At 41.2% G+C, this 21,926-nt stretch overlaps 1 protein-coding gene across 6 annotated transcripts in view; it reads right to left on the minus strand.

Annotated features, from left to right (window-relative positions):
• The window catches only part of FNDC3B (fibronectin type III domain containing 3B), a 358,595-nt gene that overhangs the window by 93,835 nt on the left and 242,834 nt on the right, over positions 1 to 21,926 (minus strand). For all 6 annotated transcript variants that reach the window (XM_019959536.2, XM_070803254.1, XM_019959543.2 and 3 more), the window contains 2 exons: positions 12,438 to 12,496; positions 4,082 to 4,233 (listed from right to left, as the gene is read on the minus strand). In XM_019959536.2, coding sequence (XP_019815095.2) covers positions 4,082 to 4,233; positions 12,438 to 12,496 — 211 coding nt within the window. The remainder of the gene's footprint in view (positions 1 to 4,081; positions 4,234 to 12,437; positions 12,497 to 21,926) is intronic.

A 21,926-nucleotide genomic window follows, 5' to 3' on the forward strand; every position in this document is an offset into this window, starting at 1 on the left:
GTGGGGAAGGGCAAGACAGGGGCAAGGTAATAAGAAGTACAGACTCCTTTGTATCAAGTAAATAAGCTACAAGGATATCTCGTATAGCACAGGAAACATAGCGAGTACTTCATAATAACTTAAAATGGAGTATCAGCTATAAAAATTTCGAATCACTATGTAGTATACCTGAAACTAATGTAATACTGTATGCGAACTATATTTCAAAGTAGTAAATAAGTGAGTTAAAAAAAAAATTAATGGGCTGTTCCTAAACATGATTTAATCACATTGAGGCCAGCAAGCTCCAGTGCTTCCCAGTGTGCTGGAATAGGAAGGACATAGAGCCACCCTGATGAAAACCTCCCACAAATGTTAAAAGGCTGCATCTGATCAAGCTCCAGAGCTAACAATCAATTAATAAGAAATACAGGAAAGGAAGATTAAACTAAATTCAGAGTGGCAAAAAAAAAAAAGTGATCCACTCTTTGCAGCTGGTCAAGAATTTTAAAAAAGGATGAGAGATACACCTGAAACCAATACTGTAGATCAACTATACATTAATTAAAAAAATTTTAAGTTACATTTTAAAATTAAATATATTTATTTATAAAAATACATTTTAAAATATAAAATGTATTACAGAAAAGAAAAAGGATGAGGACACTATTCTAGATTAAAATAGATTTATGAGAAAACGAAGATCATGGCATCCAGTCCCACCACTTCATGGGAAATAGATGGGGAAACAGTGGAAACAGTGTCAGACTTTATTTTTCTGGGCTCCAAAATCACTACAGATGGTGGCTGCAGCCATGAAATTAAAAGACACTTACTCCTTGGAAGGAAAGTTATGACCAACCTAGATAGCATATTCAAAAGCAGAGACATTACTTCGCCAACAAAGGTTCGTCTAGTCAAGGCTATGGTTTTTCCTGTAGTCATGTATGGATGTGAGAGTTGGACTGTGAAGAAGGCTGAGCGCCAAAGAATTGATGCTTTTGAACTGTGGTGTTGGAGAAGACTCTTGAGAGTCCCTTGGACTGCAAGGAGATCCGACCAGTCCATTCTGAAGGAGATCAGCCCTGGGATTTCTTTGGAAGGAATGATGCTAAAGCTGAAACTCCAATGCTTTGGCCACCTCATGTGAAGAGTTGACTCATTGGAAAAGACTCTGATGCTGGGAGGGATTGGGGTCAGGAGGAGAAGGGGACGACAGAGGATGAGATGGCTGGATGGCATCACTGACTCGATGGACGTGAGTCTCAGTGAACTCCAGGAGTTGGTGATGGATAGGAAGGCCTGGCGTGCTGCAATTCATGGGGTCGCAAAGAGTCGGACACGACTGAGCGACTGATCTTATCTGATGAGACCTAATAATCCCAAGCAGTAAGTAAACTCCATTTGTATTCCAAGGGGAAGAAATCAATATTAAAACGTATTTTTGAGACGGTTGGGGAAATCTGAACATGGTCTAGGTATTAAATGATGCCAAGCAGTATTGTTAGCTTTTCTAGATGTTAATGAGATTGTGTGTTACTCAGTCAGGGTTGATTCTTTGCGACCCTATGGAGTGTAGCCCACCAGGCTCTTCTGCCCGTGGAATTCTCCAGGAAAGAATACTGGAGTAGGTAGCCATTTCCTTCTCCAGGAGATCTTCCTAACCCAAGGACTGAACCCGGGTCTCCTGCTTTGCAGGCAGATTCTTTATTGTCTGAGCCACCAGAAAATCACTGCAGTTATGTAAAAAATGTCTATGTTTATCTATATTGAACTATGCAGGAATAAATTTGACTTGTTATCTGTGAGCTGCTAACCAAATCCTTCAATCATAATAACAATAATAAAGATAAAGGGGACATGAGTCAAATGTGGCAAAATCTTGAAAATTTGTTAAATCTGAGTAATGATTACCTGGAGTTCACTGTATTACTTTTTCTACTTTTCTGTATGTTTGAAATTTAACCATAATTTTAAACATATTTTAAACCTCTTGCCCTGCTAGGTTTAACATTTTTGTTTTTGAAAAAGCATGTATATGTGTCAGTTTTCTTTATTAAAGCAGAAGATTAAAAAAAAAATTCAGGGTAATAGAAGACAATGAAATACGGTAGAAGTGTTCCAAATTAAAGAAGGTTACTGAGACATGACAACTAACCGCTGTATTTGACCCTAGAATGCATCTTGTCTTAGAGGGGAAGAAAAATGCTACCAGACATTATTTAACCAACCAACAAAATGAGAATGTAGATGATGGACTGGATAAAAATACGGTATTGATGTAAAGGCATGAAGTTGGTAACTGCATTATAGCTATTCAAGAAAATATTTTAGGAAACACACTGCAATATTTGGCAGTAAAGGACCACGATATTTAAAACTAATAGGAAAAAACAGATTTAGAGAGAAAGGCAGGAGAGAAAATCAAATAGTAAAGCAAATAGAGTAAAAAGCTAATAACAGGTGAATCTGAGTAAAGGATATGCACATATTCCTCAATCTCTTTATTTTTGCAACATTTTGTAAATTTGAAAATTATTCAAATAAAAATGCTTTTTAAAAGTTGCAAACTGAAGGCCAATGTCTACACCTTGCCTACAGCTCTGTTGTTTGACTTGACTTTATCTTTAAAGTTTTTAAAATTTGCTCAATAATTAATAGTGTAAAATTAGGAGCGTTTACAAAACAACTTAGATTTCCAGCATTTCCTTTAAAAAAAAAATCCAAGGAGTTCACAAATCCAGACCTATAAAGCCTTATGCAACAACCTATTTCAGGTGAGTTGCAGCTGCTGCTTTCTCAAGGAAGACAGAATGTTCCCATTCACTTCATTCCCAAGCTTCCTACTTTCTCACTTATGGGCACCTGGGACTGTAGGTCCTGCCACCAAGAACCATCATGCATTGATAGAATCTGTTTCCTGGCAGGCTGGGGGAAATGGCGCTCTTTATTTTGTTAAGGTCACTACCAATTCTGAGTTTTCAAAACAGTACCCAATAGAGTTAAGGGGATAGGACTACATTCTGAGGACAGTGAAAAAGCACCACAGAGTTCTCTCACAGGGCAGTAACACGGCCTGATTTTTGTTTCTGCAGGGTGGAGGCTGGATGCAAAGACAGCTTGCCAGAGTGGATGCTGGAGGGGCCTGAGAAGACTCTTGCAGGAGTCCAGGAAGAGATGACAGAGCTCTATGGGCAGTCACAGGTGGACAGGGTGACTGAAGAGCTGCCTTCCCTCTCTTCCCCCCTTTTCTTTGTCCAGGGGACAAATCCCCAGAGCAACTTAATAATAAGGAACGGGGCTGGGGTGGGGGGGGGTCAGTGGGGCGAGGTGGGGATGCAAGGTCTGTAGCAGGGAAACAGGAGAGAAAAGCAGTCTGGCTAGTAGAGGAAGAAGTGGACTTTTGTGACCTCACGACCCTGGGCCCGCGCAGTACTTCCTGGGGCCAGTCATAGAGAGGTCAAACAGACTGCCTCCATTTCCTGCTCTGCAAATCTGAGCAGTACCCAGCAATCACAAAAGAGAAAACACTTGACCCTAAAAAATATTTTATCTCATTTAGAACACAACTATAAATCGTGTGAATGGTTAATATCCGGGAGTTCATAAAGTGGAAGAGGATAATCCCTTATTCTGTGTGCTAATAAACTTCTGACTATTTAAGATAGCCTCCAAATAAAATGGTTCACTACACACTGGAAAACTATCGTAGAGGATAAGAAGTAGGGTGAATACAAAACTACACTGTAGACTAGCAAAAGGTCTGGACCTAAAAGGTGACCATAGGAGGGCATGATAAATGGCATACTCACTCTTTGCCCTGCCAACATTAATGGAAAATCTTTAGTCCTATGCTGGCAAGCTAACGTAACCAAGTGACACATCTGACCACCACCAAATGGCTCTATACAAGTAATTTCTGATCAGTAATTACTTGAACAAAATTAACTCTTGACATTGTAATTATCACTAATTCTTTAAGAGAACTATTTAAAGGAAAATTTACAAAGCCATTAAATTCTTCTTTTTTTTTTAATTCTCCTTAAGAATGCCAATTTCACAGTTTAGCAGCTGGAGAAAAACACATGGAAATATACATTACCTGTAAATTATCTTGTATTTTCCATCTCGTCCTTTGTCTGACAAAGCCACCTCATAACTGTAGGGAAAGGAAAGACCACTGTGGGGTCCACACGAAAGTCCAACAGGGGGCGTCCAGGACAACACAACTGTTCTTGCCTGAATATTAGAAACCTGAGGAAGAGAAATAAGAATCACACACGACACTTCTCAGAACATTTTGTGATTATCAGCAGTAGCATAAAAATGGCTCAGATTTAACTCAAAAAAAAAATGATTTTAATTTACAAATTCATTTTAATTGCAAAGAAAACCCATCCTATATTGTTTTCTCTTGCCAAGATCCTGATGTCCAAACTGTAACTCCTGAAATGTCTGTCCTTATTATGAAAACTTATGTGCAAGTCTGGTGTAATTCACACTTGGTCCTCCAGAAAGTAAAAATAATGTCATGTCTGATAATTTTTCTAAAGGTAAAAAGTTGAACGTGATAAATCTCCATGATAGTACTTTCTGGCAGACTCCAAGGCTTGCTTGATGTCGAATTATCCTGCAAAGCCAAGATCTTCCAAACCATGTTCCTCAAAGTCCTGCAGGTTCCTGGGAAAACCCTCAGGGTGCGGGAGGATGGGGGGAGGTAGGGCTGGGAGTGGTGGCAAAAATAGAGCCAAGGCCCAGGCTGACAGCTGGCAGAAATAAGTGCAGAAATGTTCCACCTCTCTAGGCTCTGCTTTTATCTTTTGCTTTGGCCTCCACTTAAGACTTCATTTGAAAAAAGGAGTCTGGGACTCTAAACGCCCCAACTTTTTCCCTTGAGCTAGCACTTACACTGTCTCTTGGGCATCCTCAGCAGGACTGAGACCCAGCTGCCCGCAGCCGTAACCTGCTCCTTAACAGGTTAACCTGTTACCTTAACAGTTAAGTGGCTTCTCCTCTGCAATTTGATGTTTCATCTCTAACTGTGCTTCCTGGGGAACCTCCCCCCACACACTATTTGCCTTCCAATCTTTGTTTCAGAGTCTGTTTCTGGAGAAACCAAAAATCTAGTGCACAATCTAATTCTTTAAAATAAATCTGTTTTTTAAGGTTCTGATCTTCTAAAGTTCATTTTGTTGCTCTCCAAATAATATATTAAAAATATAAGAATTAAAACATACACTGAAGTTTAATGTCCATACAAGACTTTATAGCCATAGATTGGTAGGCTATGGATGGAGATGTCTAAACTACATTCTTTTCTTCTATTTTTTTGGTCACTATCTGACCTAAATAAAGAGTATTAAAATACAAAATAATATAAAAGCATGAATAATAAATATGGAAATGAATACCAACTTTCCCTTTTCAGTCTATCATTCATTCCATTTTGAGCAGAGCCCTCCACATCATTTCTATTCCAAATAGACATAGCATCATATATGATTTAGTCAAACTCCTACTCATCCTTTAAGACCCTAAGCCTAGGGCTCACTACCCCCAAGTAGCATTCCCTGAAGTACCCTATCGGGTCTCTGTTCCACAGCACCTTGTTGCTATCTCTACCCATTGCTAATCATGTTTATAGCATTTGCCTGCCTTTCTCACTGGACTGTGGGACTCCCTAAGCAGAAGGCCCAAGGCATATTCAACCATGAGTAGTGATTGTTTGGTAAACATTGAATGAAAAATAAAAAAAGAGGAAGACAGCCTGAGTTTCTGATACAGGTAACAAGGAGGATGGCAGGCCAGCATTATACACATCTTTTAAATACAGGATGCTTGGGGCTGGTGCACTGGGATGACCCAGAGGGATGGTACGGGGAGGGAGGTGGGAGGGGGGTTCAGGATGGGGAACATGTGTATACCTGTGGCAGATTCAAGGTGATGTATGGCAAAACCAATACAATATTGTAAAGTAATTAACCTCCAATTAAATAAATTTATATTTTAAAAAAATCCCAAAAAGACACTGTTACAGAACTGAACTCTACCCTTCTTGCTTCGACTCCAGACTAAGTAAGAGCTCCTCTTCTGCCTACCGCTGCCCCTTCAGCATGCCATCTCCTCTCACACCCTGAGACTTAGCTCCGGACTTTCCTGTTTTCCTGCCTTTAACATACCTTACTTGGTGAGGGGCTATGGACACAGAGATGATGACGATATGACCTCTGCCTGATGAAGACAGAGAGATGCATGAGGGGGCTCATGGCAGACCCACTGAGCACACAGGGCCCCACAGCAGCTTGAGACCAATTCATGAAAAACTTCTATCCAGTGCTACCTGACCCTCTGCTCAGGATCTGTCGCTGTTTCCTCTGTGCTCCAACCACCTTGTGTGGGCGCTGACATGTAACACTCACTTCATGACGCTCTGCTCTGTGTGTTGTTCCCTTGACTGAATTTTAAGGCAGTATTTCTACCACATACACCACTATATTTGCTGAATTACTCACATCATTAATGACTAACCTAGGGATACTGGATAATATATTTGATTCTTAACTTACAAAGAGAGATTTTTGCTATGAGGAGTTCAGTTTATAACTTTAAAGGATGCTGATTAGGTACCGAGAAACATTCAACTGAGATGATAAATAGCCCAATTCCAAGAGCACAGAGGATAGTAACACTGACTCTATGAATGGTGGTGTGAAATAACATCACATCTTAAAATAGCTCAAATGCTAGCACTTTAGATACTGAACACACACACAGAAGTCGCTCAGTCATGTCCAACTCTTTGCGACCCCATGGATTGTAGCCCATCAGGCTCCTCAGTCCATGGGATTTTCCAGGCATGAATACTGGAGTGGGTTGCCATTTCCTTCTCCAGATACTGAACAGGTACCCATAAATTCACATCCCTTTAAACTCTACCGTTTTCACCAGCTATTAAGAATGTAAGCCTAAGAGCTTTTACCACAAGAAGAAAACATTTTTCTTCCTTTATATTGTATCTATATGAGATGATGGATATTAGCTGAACTTATTGTGATAATCAATTAACAATATATGTAAATCAAACAAAAAAAATTACTTTCTTTCCTTTTGTTGTTTAGTCACTCAGTTGTGTCCAATTCTGCAACTCCATGGACTGCAGCCCATCAGGCTCCTCTGTCTGTGGAGTTTTCCCAGTAAGACTACTGGGGTGAGTCCTACTCCAGGGGATCTTCTCAACCCAAGGATCAAACCCATATTTCCTGCATTGCCAGCATTCTTTACCACTGAGCCACGGGGGGAAGCCCTTTAGGACTTGGTTAAACTATTACTTAACTGAACAGTGATGTACAACACCTGAAGTATCAACTAAAAAAACACACCCTTTCCCGAGGTTCCCTTAGCAAGCCTTAGGAAGGCCAACTGTCATCTGAACACAGACCTCTGCATCCTTCCCACTGGCCAGCCTAACGGAAGTACACTTGGAGAACTCAGCATCATTTTCAAAGGTTGGCGGCTTCTGGGAATTCTTCCCTGGATATGAGCAGCCTGCCACCTAGATTACTACCAGACTTGTAAGGCCTAGTCCCTTCTGTGCTCCCCCTGCCCTGCCTTTCACTGAGCCTTTCTGGGTCTCAGGTTTCCTTTCTTCAGGCATTAGAGTCCTGAGAGAAAGAGTGCTTTGTCTCTGTTAGAACTTGGAACTCACTTCCATCCCAGGTTTGATGCCAGGGAATTACACAGTGCCTTTCAGGAGAATGTCATGTCAAGGGGTCATCAGCAGTGGAGGCCTTTACTCCAAGCATCCAGGGAGCTGATAACCTTAATGAGAGATTCAGAACTCTAAGAACTAGGCTGGGTTCAAGTCTACTTTGGAGTGACAGCATTCTTAAACAAGCTTCCCCTTCATTCATTTAGGGTCTCTCTCTCTCTCTGGTGAAACTTTCTCACCTGCAGTGACCACTGAACTGAACTAGGGCATGGCTAATCTGATCATCACAATGACTGTCATGGCAGTGATCCAAAAAAAGAAGTTTAGAAGCCATAAAACTAACTGACTTTATGATGTTTAACTATTCTACCATAAACAGAAGTCAATCTCCTTTGAATGGTGATACAAGTGGTGATTGCCAGTTACAAAATTATTGGACAAGGCCCAATGTGACATTTGTTTCAGCGCTAGAGATATAAAAGAGTCTACTGTGAAGGTTACTATTATAAGTCTGTATAGAAATTACTTAAACCGCTTTGAAGTATCTCTGAAGGACTCATAAAAACCACTATTTACTTCTCAATGATTACACACTGATTAGAGATCATTTCTGTTATGTATTTATTAAATATAGATGTGAACTTGAGAACAGCTGCTAGCTAAAGGCATATATATATTTATACTCATGTTCACAAATGATAAGATTGCATTATCTTGCAGCTATTTCATATGTAATCCTCAGTGTTCTCTTTCTCCCTTTAACCTCCTGTTCATCCTGGTATTTTTATTCTGTGAAAGTTTACTGTCTTAATTTTCAGACTATCTTATATGCAAATGATATTCATTATTTGGATCCAAAACACCACTTACTCTCATAAAGTTACTACACTGTTACTCCCATGTTCAAAAATATTCTGTGTAAGTTAATAGCTTCTAAATTTGGTCTGGTCTTTGGATTTAACTATGCGGGAGGCCTGCTGATCCAATCTAGGGAGTATGTTAAGAAAATATTTCCATAGCAATACTGGCTTCACTTCTAAAGTACCATCACAAAAAATACAAACATAAAGGAAAATTTAAAAGGAAAAGGTCAAAGAGATCATTATTCACAGAAAAAGGATATTCAAATTTAGGGATTTCAGAATCATCTGTTACTATAATTCCTTAAGTGCGAAGACCCTTGAATCTGTCTCCAGATCTATGGCTATTTATCTGTCAACGGATTGTTTCTTGTAGGGACTGTTGTTCTCCTTAGGTCGTTTACTCATGTCTGGAGCCAACAAATCCATTGTTTCTACAAGCTAAACATTAGCGGATAGAAACGATGCAGAACCTCAATTCCTGGTTACATTTATTTACATACTGAAAACGAACTGTCCAGCAGTTCAGGGGAGACTTCATCGAGCATCACCATCAGAGCAGACTAAACCATGTCAGGTTGGAACTGGCTGGGACTGCAGAAGTTAATTCCTAAAACACTTAGAATAGTATCCAGCTTATCTCTCTGGTATAGCAGTGGTTTATGAGTATAGTCCCCAAGACACCTAATTGTTACAGTCTTGGGACAAACATGTAGTATATTTGTACCCTCTTTTATTTAATGATAAGTACTTGGATTTTTATAGTATCTGGGTTTCTGAAGCATAAATGACTTGCTTAATTCAGGGTGCCCAAAGTTCTAGAAAGACGACTAGACTCTACAGGTCCTCGATAATGCTCCTATACCTAAAACAAATCATCTGCAAAACTTTGAAGAAAAATACATGAGTATTATTTGGAAGTGTTACCAGATGCGGCTGCAAGAAAAAAACAAGAACAACAATCCTTTAGACAACTGTGTGCTGAACTTTCTGCAGCTGTTTCTTTTCCTAGAAGGTGAACAGCCCTCCTTCCCACTTCAGCATGTTGCAGAGAGTCTCGCCTTTGCCTAATGATATGCTATAAACTATAGGAAAATACTCCGTTCCAAGGACTCTATAAATAGCATATAATTTACTTCTCAGATAATCCAATGTGGTATTTATTATTCAACCTTCCAAAGATAAGGAAACCTTGGCTCAGGGTCACAAAGACAGCTAATGGCCACGCTGGGCCCCAACTCACAGGACCCCCCACCGCCCCTCCATGCTGCTGCCTCCCACCCTGGCTCCCAGCCGTCCCTACATCCCACCAGGCTGGCTGAGCCTCATCTGAGCTGGCCAGGCTACCAGCATCTGTCTCACCTGGCAGAGCCTCACTACAGCCACTGCAGTCTGCCACACATTTATTTACCAGATATTTGTTAAGGGCTCACACTGTGCCAAGGACAGTGCGAGGTACCAGGGGCACAAAGATGAATAAGACACAACCATGGACATGAACTTCAGACAGAGGGGAGAGAAGAGGAAGGAAGGGAGAATAATGGTATAAACAATTCATGGGGATCAGAAGGATGGGTGGACTGTCACTCAGCAGAGGTTTATCTGGGGACCAGTGGTGGGTGTGGTGGTCAGAAGAACAACATGCCTCCCTCAAGATGTCTGAATTCTTATCCCTGGGACCTAAAAGGTAAAAAGAGACTCTGCAGAGGTGATTAAGTGAAGGACCTTGAGAGGATGGGACTACCCTGGCTTATCTGAGTGGGCCTGAGGTAATAATAAGTGTCTTTGTAGGTAAAAAAGGGAGGCAGGAAAGTCAGAGTCAGGAGAAGGAAGTATGAGAATGGAACGGGTGTGAGCAAGCAACACGGGCAGCCTCTAGATACTGGAAGGGGAGAGGAAACAGATTTGCCCCAGAGAGGAGTATAGCCCTAGCTGATACCTTGATTTTAGCCAAATGAGACCCACTTGGGACTTTTTGACCTCTCAGATAAGAATCTGATTATAAGTACACTGAACTTATATCATGGCCATTTACACAAAAACCTGTCTACCTTGCTGTAAAACCTGAAAAGATTTTAGCACTTAATAAACACTGAATCGGGGTAAGGACCAATGCATATAAATACTGTTTTTATCTTGCTAGAGCCACATGATCCTCAGAAATAGACTCCATCATCTGCAGTAAAGAAATGACCAGGTATAACTCAAGAAAAACACGGTGTGTGTGTACACGTGACAGAGACCAGAGGAAGCTGTCTGAGTACAACTGGGACATCAACTAAACTGTCACTCTGCCTTCTCACGCTGATTATGACTTCAGAGTCCTAACGTACACATATGCCTGTTTTATGACTCTGCCCTCAAGCCTTCTGTAATCTCTCCCTACACTCGGCCCCATCCACAAAGCTATCATCCATTCCTCTCACTCCCTCGCACGTGTTCCCCCATGGCTATCTCATTGCCCTCTCTCTACAGCACTGATCTACCAGATCCTTTTGACTGCCCACTTACTCGTCTTCCTGGATACCCTGCTTGCGAAACAAATTCCACATGTCTAAGAATGGCACTGAAGATACAAAAAGGACACAGACATGAACTTTTCTAGAGGAACTCATAGACGACTGGGAAAGACACAAAAACAAGGAAACAGAGCACAATATATCACATACACACAGTGAAGCTGAAGAAAGACCAGTGGTACCAAACATCGAGTGGAGCATCCCAGTTGATGGGACAAAAGTCAGGGCAGCCAGCTCAGAGGAAGCAACTCCTGAAAGGAGGCATCTAAGCCTGAAAGCCCAGCTATCCACGACACCTGATATCTAACAGGTTGTCGCGCCTGATGGATTTCTCTAGAATGGCTCTCATGTCTGTCCTCTCCTTGCCACACCTGATGTATCACCCTAACTTTGACTCCCACGGTCTCTCATCAGCACTACAGTAACACATTCCTAACACTTGTCTCGTCTCCCTGGGTCCATCCTCTCTGCTCACTGCACTGCACTTGCCCACTGTTTGATACTCCTTAAAGTACAGTCCTGATTATATAACTTCTTTGCTCGCAAACTCTCAACGGCAACCTGCTCCTTACTGGATTAAGTGCAGACTCCCCAACCCAGCATCAACACCCTGCTCCTCCACAAGTGCCCTATTGTGCCCAGAGTCCGGCACACCTCATGTTTTTAGGTTTAGTCAAACTCAACTATGTGCCCTGAGGCATGTTTGGACCCTTCTGTTAAAAGTCTCAGTATTTGAAACACATGAAGAAGTAAGGTTTTCCAATTCAGCTAGAAAACCCTCCAAAGAACTTTGGCTCTCTAAACTCAGATGAAAGGCTGAATCAACATTTTGAATTTTTCACTTGAATTTCAAAGCATCTGGCAAAATCAAACTGAACTCTCACAATATCACTACTCCCACCAGTTTTTTTTTTCCTTGCCATTACAGTTTGGACTTATTTTACTCAGTTCATATTTAAGTATCTTTTGAAATTTACCTGGAAAAATACTTTGAATTACTGAGGTTTTCAAAAAATTATTATTACTACATTTACACAGGTAAAGGGAAATTACCAAAAGAAAACTTTACTGTAGACCTTGTATGTGTGTGGGGGGGGGTGGTGGCGGTGGTGGTGTATCCTTGGATGTTGGGATGAATACCTAATTGCATTCAGAATATCTAAATAAAGAAGACATTTTAGTGGATGATGACTAAACAGAAGACTGCTGTTTTATATTTTCATGCTCCATTAATAACAGCTCTATTTCATAGTTTATGAATAATCTGCAATGGGAAGGGGCCCTTTTGCTTACCTACTGTGTGGTAAAAGAAAAGCATGTTTGAAATACTTAAAAGAGCACCATTTATGCTGAGAAATCCAGAAGACATACCTGTGGCTTCTCTATTCCCGAAAGAATGTCTTGCACCCTCTTTACTTCCAGCTCATACTCTGCATGGCAAAAAGAGGGAGAAAAAGAGAAATCAGTTAACACCATTAGAAGTCAGCAAGGTTGTCAACTTCCTTTCCCAAGGCCTTTAGCAAGGGTTATCATTAAGTCAGTTGCCTGTTACCATGAACTTCCGGTACCACAAGCATGATGATAAAAACCAGGAATGGGGATGTCTTTGGGGGTACGGATTTCACTGTGATTATGCTAACTTGACACTACTATTGGTTTACATATTCACAGAGCTGACTAGATTAACATGGAATTCCACCTAATAATTCAACAGGCAACAGGGAATAGAGAACCCTGAGGAGGAGACAGGGGAGACCAGTGAAGTCAGAAGCTGAGAGCAATAAGGAGATGAGGTTGAAGATAGGGGCCAGTTCATGTAGGGCTGTGAGTTCAGATTTTTTAACTCAGTTTTTATTCTAAGTTCAATAAGAAACCACTGGTGTGTTTTAGTGGAGGGACTGACACAATATTATTTTGAATTTGAAAATACCTGCTTGTCTGCATGAATAATGGATATATGGAAGCTAAGAGTGGGAGCAGAAAGACCAGTCAGCACACTGCTGAACTGGTCCAGGTGAAGGGTGGAACTGGCCGGAGCCGGGGGTGGTAGTAAAGATGCTAAAAACAGGTATGGTTCTAGAGGTACAGGTGCTAAAGGAAAGGGCATGATAGGCAAGGATGAGGGAATGTGAAGAATCAAAGAGAATCCCTAGTTTGGGGCTGGATCAACTGAAAGGATAGCATTTTTAAATAAGATGGGGAGACAGGCAAGTTTTGGGGTGGAGCAAGAATTGTTTTTGAAATGAAAGGGGAGAATTGCTTGGAGGAGCGAGGATGGTGTGGGAAGGATATGTATAAATAGGATAAATGACAGAATTTAAACTTAAGAACCTGTTTTGCTAAAGGAAACATCTGACTTTCACAACCTGCTTGATGGAATCTAATTTTGAGTCTACAGATTAACTTAACTGTTCAACTAGTTTATGAGCTATATACCTAGGGATACATGATTACCAAGACATGTCCTTGACCCCAAGATATTTCAAGTCTAGCGAGGGGTGGGGTTAGGGGTGAGGAATGGAAGCAAATAGGTGATTACAGAGTGACAGGTGTCATGGTAAAGGCTCTCCAAGTGAGAGAAGTTCTAGAAGTTTCCTACGAACCAACATCCAGCTGCATACTACGGGCAAGCAGACATTTGGAGGAGGAGGGAGGAATGGACTAGGGGTGAGAACAGGTTAGTAAGCCCAGCTCTTCACAGACTGTGCATTCACGATGTTCAGGTCTAATTTCAAAGAATCCCATCTCAACCCCTATCCACTTGCCCCAGGTTTCCTCCAGTCATTCTCCTATCCTACCAATTCTCCTGCAGCAGTCATCAAAATCAGACATTAATTCTCCTGTTTAATTGTTCCCTCATTTATTACTTCTTTTCTGCTAAAATAAAAGCTTTAGGAAGGAAGTTAAACTACAGATCTGGAGCAGATATATTTTTTCTGTCAATAATTTGAAAAAGTCAAAGTGTTAGTCACTCAGTTGTGTCCAACTCTTTGCGAACCCACGGACTGTAGCCTGCCAGGCTCCTCTGTCCATGGAATTCTCCAGGCGAGAATACTCGAGTGGGTAGCCATTCCCTTCTCCAGAGGATCTTCCCCACCCCAGGATCGAACCTGTGTCTCTTGCATCTCCTGCTTTGGCAGGCGGATTCTTTACCACTGTGCCACCTGGGAAAGCCCATACATTTCTGTTGATAACCAGACAGTTAAATATTTTAAACCTTGTGGGTCACACAAAGACCTCTGGCACACATTCTTTTTTTCTAGCACTTAAAAATGCCACCCCTAGTTTCACGTGTGGGGGACACTAGAAGAGGCCACAGCGTATACTTCAGCTCCAGGCCCCACTGCAGGATACGCTCACAATGCAGCCCAGAGTGCCTCTAATAGATCCTGCAGGGTCAGAGCCCAATGCATACTTGTTGACTCAGTAAATAAACCAAGCCTACATAAAAAATAACAAGAACTTCTAGTTGGCTCCACCTTAAAGGAATCAGTTCTTTTTTTCCCCCCATTGCATTCTGCTTGGCATAACATGTTTACCTTTATTTTGGTGAGAAAAATAAATGGGTTGGTGGCAATATAATATTTTTTTAAATTGTAACTAAAAGAAAATTCACCTTCAAAAGACTGAATGTCCTAAGCTCATTTATGATCATGTATTTGTGTTAAGATATAGACAATGGACTACACCCATAACTCAAAACATATCCTCACGTTTTCTGGGAACTCCTACTGAGTCAACTGTAAATACTGTGTATCTCAGAAGTTAATTGTCAGTAAAAAACACATGAGCACAGCTGCAATAAAGGAACTAGTTCAGTTGTTAAAGACAAAACTTTCTGAATCACTGGTTATTCCAGAGTTTGAAGGACCCTATGATTTCAAACACTCAACAGAGATACAATTCAAACACTAGATACATTCAAACAGCTAGCTGTTCTGACAGACATTTAAAATGTTTCAGGATAAGAAGCCAAACCTTATTTTTGAGGTAATAAAGCAGGGGTCCCCAACCACCACCAACCTTCCCCGCCCCATGACCTGTTAGCAACCAGACCGCACAGCAGGAAGTGAAGGTGGGCGGGTACATCTCAGATCCCCATCACTCCCATTACTGCCTGAACCACCCTCCACACCCCATCTGTGGAAAAATTAGCTTCCACAAAACCAGTCCCTGGTGCCAAAAAGGTTGGGGACCACTTAATAAAGTTTTAGATGAGAAGAGAGATGATCGCCTATCCAACAAAGAAAGGATTGAAGAGCTCTGCAAAGGAAGAATCCTCTGGACTATGACTAGACATAGGGCATGAAAGAGTGTTTAAAAAAAAAAAAAATTGAAGACCTCCTACCCCCAGCCAGCTTTCAAACACACACAGGTGAGAGAAAAAGGAAAAATGGGAAAGGAGGTTGAGTTAGAAGGAGGTGTGGGGTGGGTGGGGTGGGGAGAAAGATCTGCTTAAGACTGGAAAAAAAAAATGGGTTTCAGGTAAGAACCAGACATACAAATGAAAGGCTGACTGAGAGAAAAACAACTAAACAACTTCCAGAGAGAGGTCAGGACTCCTCGTGTCTGCCTTATAATAAGGAAAGCTGGCATTTCCTGAGCATGTAGACATGTGCTGGTCGGGCACCGTCGCCGTGCTGATCTTTACAACCTCCTTGGCAAGATGGACCTTCTCCACTTCGTTTTACAGCAGGAGGCAGGACTGCAGTCTTTCCTGCACATCACAGTTTTCGCCTTCAGTTTGGAGCACAGTACCTGCACCGTGTCTTTGTTGACTGAGGAGTGAGGCTGAGGGACAAACGAGGAGGATTCACTTCTCCAGGAGGACAAGTGAAGTCAGGTAACGTGTCCCAGAGCAAGCTGGAGCCTCTGGCTGCATCACCAGGAATGAGGAGTCCTGAGGGACAGGGTGTGGAGAGGGTAGAGCAGGGGGCTGGGACTGCCGGGTGAGCGCACTGACGTGGATGGGAGAATGGAGCTGGCAGCAGAGACACCCCCACAAGTCCCATGAGAGTGTTTGTGTTTTGGGATTTCTTTCTTAAACTCTGAAAAAGCTGTCGAATGATTAGAGCAAAGGCCTTTGGGGGACAAGCCATGTGAGGAAAGGAAGAATAAGAAAAAGTAGGTCATGGATGGAGCCAAATAAACAAAGGATTCTGCTGCTGCTGCTGCTAAGTCGCTTCAGTTGTGTCCGACTCTGTGCAACCCCACAGACGGCAGCCCATCAGGCTCCCCCGTCCCCGGGATTCTTCAGGCAAGAACACTGGAGTGGGTTGTCATTTCCTTTTCCAATGCATGAAAGTGAAAAGTGAAAGTGAAGTCGCTCAGTTGTGTCCGACTCTTTGCGACCCCATGGACTGCAGCCTACCAGGCTCCTCTGTCCATGGGACTTTCCAGGCAAGAGTACTGGAGTGGGTGCCATTGCCTTCTCAAAGATCAAAAATACAAAGGGCAGGGCGTGAGGAGGAAAGGCAGTGACAGGACGATCATTACCCTATTATATCAGGAGAAATGTGGTATCAAAGCTAGACTGGATGCCTTCTTTCTTTCAAGATTCTGAATTGTGAATAAGGAAAAAAGAAGAAAATGCATTCACGCTACATTTATTTCATGCTTTTCCATTTGTGTTGCCACAGACTAAGAGAAAAAAGTAAATGCCAGGCACACAATCTGCACAAACAAGAGTGAAAATGAAATTTGTTTAAATGAGCTAAAGTGACAGTTACTTACCACATATAAAATAAACTCTAGTGTGAAAGCCAACTTTCTGGCATATAAATCCCCAAATCCAGGATTCTACCACCTAAATAACTCAATTAACTCAGACCTCTTCCTAAGCAAGATTTAACAGTGCCTGGGAGTAGTCTATGCATTATTACCCTTCCCATTGAACAGCCTAGGAGACCAGCTCTACAGAATCCGTTTTAGAGCTGGATCTTGCTTCTGCTTGCTTACGTGATGTCTTTTTCTCTACCTCTGTCGCTCACTCTCGCACACACCATGAGTGTGAGAGAAAGGAGAAAAAAAATAAGTAATCCCCTCACAAAAATTAACAAAACAAGGAAGAACAGTTCTGGTGATTTTGCCATTAGGATACCTTTCATACCAAGTTTAAAGAGGAAACTATGTTTTGTGTGTTTATGTCCTCCCGGGACCCCCAAGAATTTGGTGTGTGTCAATGTGAACAAGAGATTGTCTGGAAGAGGCAGACGGGTAAGGCTGTGGGAAAAAAGGGGCTCTTTCTCCATTATCAGGGCTGCCTTCTGCCCTCTGGTTTTGCAACAAGTAAATTTATCCAGAGGCAAATCTTATAAGCCAATTTTGTGTTTGTTTCTCCCCATACTGAAGCTGCCATAAGGCAAGAAAACAGATTAAAACCACCTGCTTCAATTTTGATTGTGACCATGGCTGAAGTGGGCAGACACAATAACTCACCTTTTATATCATCACCTTCTTAATATTTAAAAGTCTTTTCCCTGCAGTAAAGGCTGTGATCAGTAAAAAAGATTACGGGGCATTCTCAGCTTGCCAAAGGATTGGGGGGCGGTGGCACTGAGTGAGTGTGGGTGTGTTAGTCACTTCAGTCGAGTCTGACTCTTTGCAACTCCATGGACTGTAGCCTGCCAGGCTCCTCTATCCATGGAATTCTCAAGGCAAGAATACTGGAGTGGGTTGCCATGTCCTGCTGCAGGGGATCTTCCCAACCTAGGGACTGAACCCAGGTCTCCTGCATTGCAAGTGGATTCTTTACCATTTGAGCCACCAGGGAAGCCTCAACAGAGAGGGTGGGGAGCATTTCATTTTGTAGATATGGACACTTTGGGGGTAGGGAATCTCTTAAAAAGGAATTAAGATGGAAGCCTCTAGTTCAAACATGCCCCAGTGAGGTAAAAACTACCCTATTTGGAAAGGCCAAAAAAAGGGAAGGAGAACTTCAACTAAGCAACTTATACCCTTCTTCCCTCCTCTCCACCCAAGAAAATAAAGCATTTTTAGCAAAGGGAAGCTTAAAATAAAAATACACTAGCAAAGCAAATACATTTTTCTGAAAAAGGACACAAACAAAACAAAAAACAACCCCACACACAGAGGGAATGTGTGTCATGTGAAATTTAAACTTTCCACAAATAATGGTTTTCATGTTTGTTCCAAAAAGAGCTGTAAGTTCAGACTGTTTGTATAACTGTAAGACCTAAATTAATTAAAATATCCCACTTTATAAATACAATTTTTTTCTCTGGCTTGTTTCACATTTTTTTCCCTTCTTAGAAAAGGAATAGAGCTAGACACTTAGCTGCTAGCTATAGAATGTATTTATGGTTGTAACAGCAGCCCCTTCATTCCAAAGAAATGACATCAGCATTATTTCTCTGTAACCCTTCTGTCTAGTTCTCATCCACAGGGCTCATTTACAGATATGCCCAGCATAACATAATATGCTCTCTCAGATTTGCCAAGGAGCTGACTTAGCTACTCTCTTTAACAATTATATATAATAAACTAAGGGCATGGAAAATATGCAACTTCTGGTCATGCCCATTTTTAGGATAAGAGGCTTAAAATCAAAAGCAAACATTCAATATAATAACTAAATGAACAGAAATAAACAGTACTTCTGGATGAAAAAGAGAAAAATTGACTCAATAACAGGGACACACTGGCTATCTAGTCAATGCCTACTAATGCTGATGAGAATAAATGAGGGTGAAGGAATGACAGTTTACAGTTTACAAATGCTTACTGAATTGCTTTACTAATCAGAAAAATGAATCTGCATCTTCATGTTTTAAAATATTACTTATCCTATATGGAAAAAGGAGGAATCAATAACTGCATACAAGTGAAAGTGAAATCACTGTCATGTCCAGCTCTTTGCGACCCCATGGACTGTAGCCTACGAGACTCCTCCATCCATGAAATTTTTCAGGCAAGAGAACTGGAGTGGGTTGCCATTTCCTTCTCCAGGGGATCTTCCCAACCCAGGGATCGAACTTGTGTCTCCTGCATTGCAAGCAGATGCTTTTATCACCTGAGCCACCAGGGAAGCTAACTGCATACAAAAGTAAGGTTAAATACCTAAGAATCTCCATTTAGTAATTATGATCCACAGTGGTGTTAAATACAAATATTAAAAATGTGCAAAATTAAAAGGAATAAATTCATGTAACATAAAGACAATGCAGTTAAGACCTCAAAGACAAATGTGCCAGAAATATCTTCAGCTGTCAATCATCCTGATGCTACAAATGCAAAGACAAACAGCTTTCCAGCCATTTAGCTGGTTCAGTGGTTACTTCATGTGAAATCCTGAAAGACAGACAAGGGAACATCAGACTCTCAACAGTGGACAAGAAAGCAGCAGACAGGTGAACATATGTTGTGGGAAGTTGCCTTTCAGTCTAGGAAAACATTTTCAAGAGCAACTTGGGTTCCAGATAGAGCCTGGAACCTTAGAGAAAGCAGAAGATGACAGATGAATTCCTTCTGCAGCTGGTATGACCCGCTGGATGGGAGGGAAGACTGGAGAAGGTAAATGGGGCAAGGGAGGCTAATGTCCTCTGAGCTTTTGTTGCTACTTCTGGAATTCAGGAGAAAGAGTGATTTTCTGTCCTAGCCCAAGATTTGAGCAAAGCCCTACTTGGAATATTCACATCAGTCTATCTGCAGGCAAAATGGGTCTCTTTGGGCAAAAGCTGTACTACAATTTAGTTAATCAGCCACGGAAGTGTGAGATCTGGGGCTTTAATGAAAGGGGAAAGCCCCAGATACGTTACTCTTGCTGAACCCCAGGTCAACTCAAGTTTCTCTCTCAAACACATCCTGTGATGCCAAAGAAAATGGATGGATGAAACTAGATGGATTCTGCCTAAAATACCAGGAGAGTCTATGTTCACTTCTGTCAAATTCTCTAAGAAAAATTCTCACCGTTTACTTCCCAAGGCAGAAATCTTATAAATGCATGGAACTGTAGAGATGCTGCTAGCGTTTTCAAGAACAGCAAATTTCATAGGGTTGAAAACCCCACAAAAATGGATCAAGTATGAGGTAGATACGCTTTCCTGGCAAGCCTGACGCTAGCATTAGTCCTTTCCTTCCCTCTGTGTGTTTGAACCATGTCACTGGCTAACTGAGCCCTAACCTGTACCACATATAGCTCTTTTATTTTGGGGGAAGGCTCATGATTACCCAGAAAGACTCAGTGCCCTCCCTGGGTGTGGAACCGGAAAGCAATCACTTAAACATAGGATAGAACGACTTACAAAGGTAATTGAAGCTTATACCCTACTTTCTGCACTGGCATCTATAAACATTTCCACAAAATGTTTTTTTGTTAAAAGATTCGGCACGTCACACTGAAAACCTTTTAAGTAGTGTATTCAGTAATATTGCAAGACTGTTCAACTGACTTTGCAAGACAGAATCCAGAGAGCCCAATTTTGTGACACATTAAATCTGAAAGAGAATTTTAATATTTATACTACCTATCAAGCAAGTTTTTAACAGTGTTTACAAACACATTTTAAAATTTGATGTCTCTCATGACAAAATTATATGCATTTGGGATGACAGATACTCAGTCTATAACCAAAGAACCAGTTAAGATGAGAACCATGTCAAGTGCTACCCAGACCCAGTGTTAACCTCTTGTGCTAGGGCTCTAAATAACTTACCAGAGTTCTGGCATATGGAAATAGCCTTATCATCCAGTGGTACAACCTACCTCACTGAGGAAATCAACAAATGCATATAGTCACCAGGCAGGTAATGTCAAGAGTTAGTGGACATGTATCAGGCAAAAGGGAAGGGTAAAGACTATGAAAAACTGAAAAATGCTTCACCCTTTCTAACGGAGGCAGCTGTTATGTATCCAATTATCGCCAAGCAGGATCTAAGCAATCTCGGGTGACAGACTGCCATTTTCCCAGAAAATCTGGAAATGGAAAATTTTCTGTGAAATTGCCTGATCTGCACAAATATATATTTTGAAACATTTCCAATCTATAGAAAAGTAAAGGGACAGTACTATGAGCCACCACATGCCCTTCACCTCACTGACCAATCATTAACATTTTGCCATACCTGTATGTTCATGTTTTGTCCCTATACATACACACACTTAAAAAACCAAAAATGAGTTTTTTTTTCCCCCAGAACTATTTGAAAGGAAGTTACTGATTTTATGACATTTTACCCCCAAAACTTCAGCACGTATTTCCTAAAAACAAGGACCTTATTGTATATAACCACAATAACATCACAACCAAGAGATTTAACACTGAGAGAATAAAATCTAATCTGTATTCCATACTCAAACTTCCCCAGTCATTCCAGTATGTCTGTAACGTCCTCCCCATACAAGGATCCAATCAAGGAACATGTGCTGCATTAGTCTCCTTTAATCTAGAACAAAAGTCTCCTATAATTTTTGTCTTATTAAAGTTAATATTTTTGAACTGTTCAGACCAGTTTTCTTGTAGCATATAAAACTATCTGGATTGTGTGACTATTCCCTCATAGTTAGATTCATGCTAAAAATGTTTGTCAAGAGCTCTATATGAATGCACCTCCCATTCCATCACATAAGGAAGCAGACATGTCAGTGGGAACCTTCTGGTGATGTTCAGCACTGAGGCCACTTAGTTCCAGTGTTATGTGACATACTCCCTGTTGCCAAGGGCACCCTCTTCCCCTTTTACCTGATGGTTAGAGTAAATATTAACGATCACTGTCAGAAGATATTACTGTATTGATAGCTGTAAGATGGTGACATTCCTAATTCTATCATTCCTTCTATTAATTAGTTTCCTCTCCCACATCTTTATGCATCTATGAAGTCATGGATTATTTTTTTTTTTT

This window comes from Bos indicus, chromosome 1 (assembly GCF_029378745.1).
Source record: "Bos indicus isolate NIAB-ARS_2022 breed Sahiwal x Tharparkar chromosome 1, NIAB-ARS_B.indTharparkar_mat_pri_1.0, whole genome shotgun sequence".
Classification (NCBI taxonomy): domain Eukaryota; kingdom Metazoa; phylum Chordata; class Mammalia; order Artiodactyla; family Bovidae; genus Bos; species Bos indicus.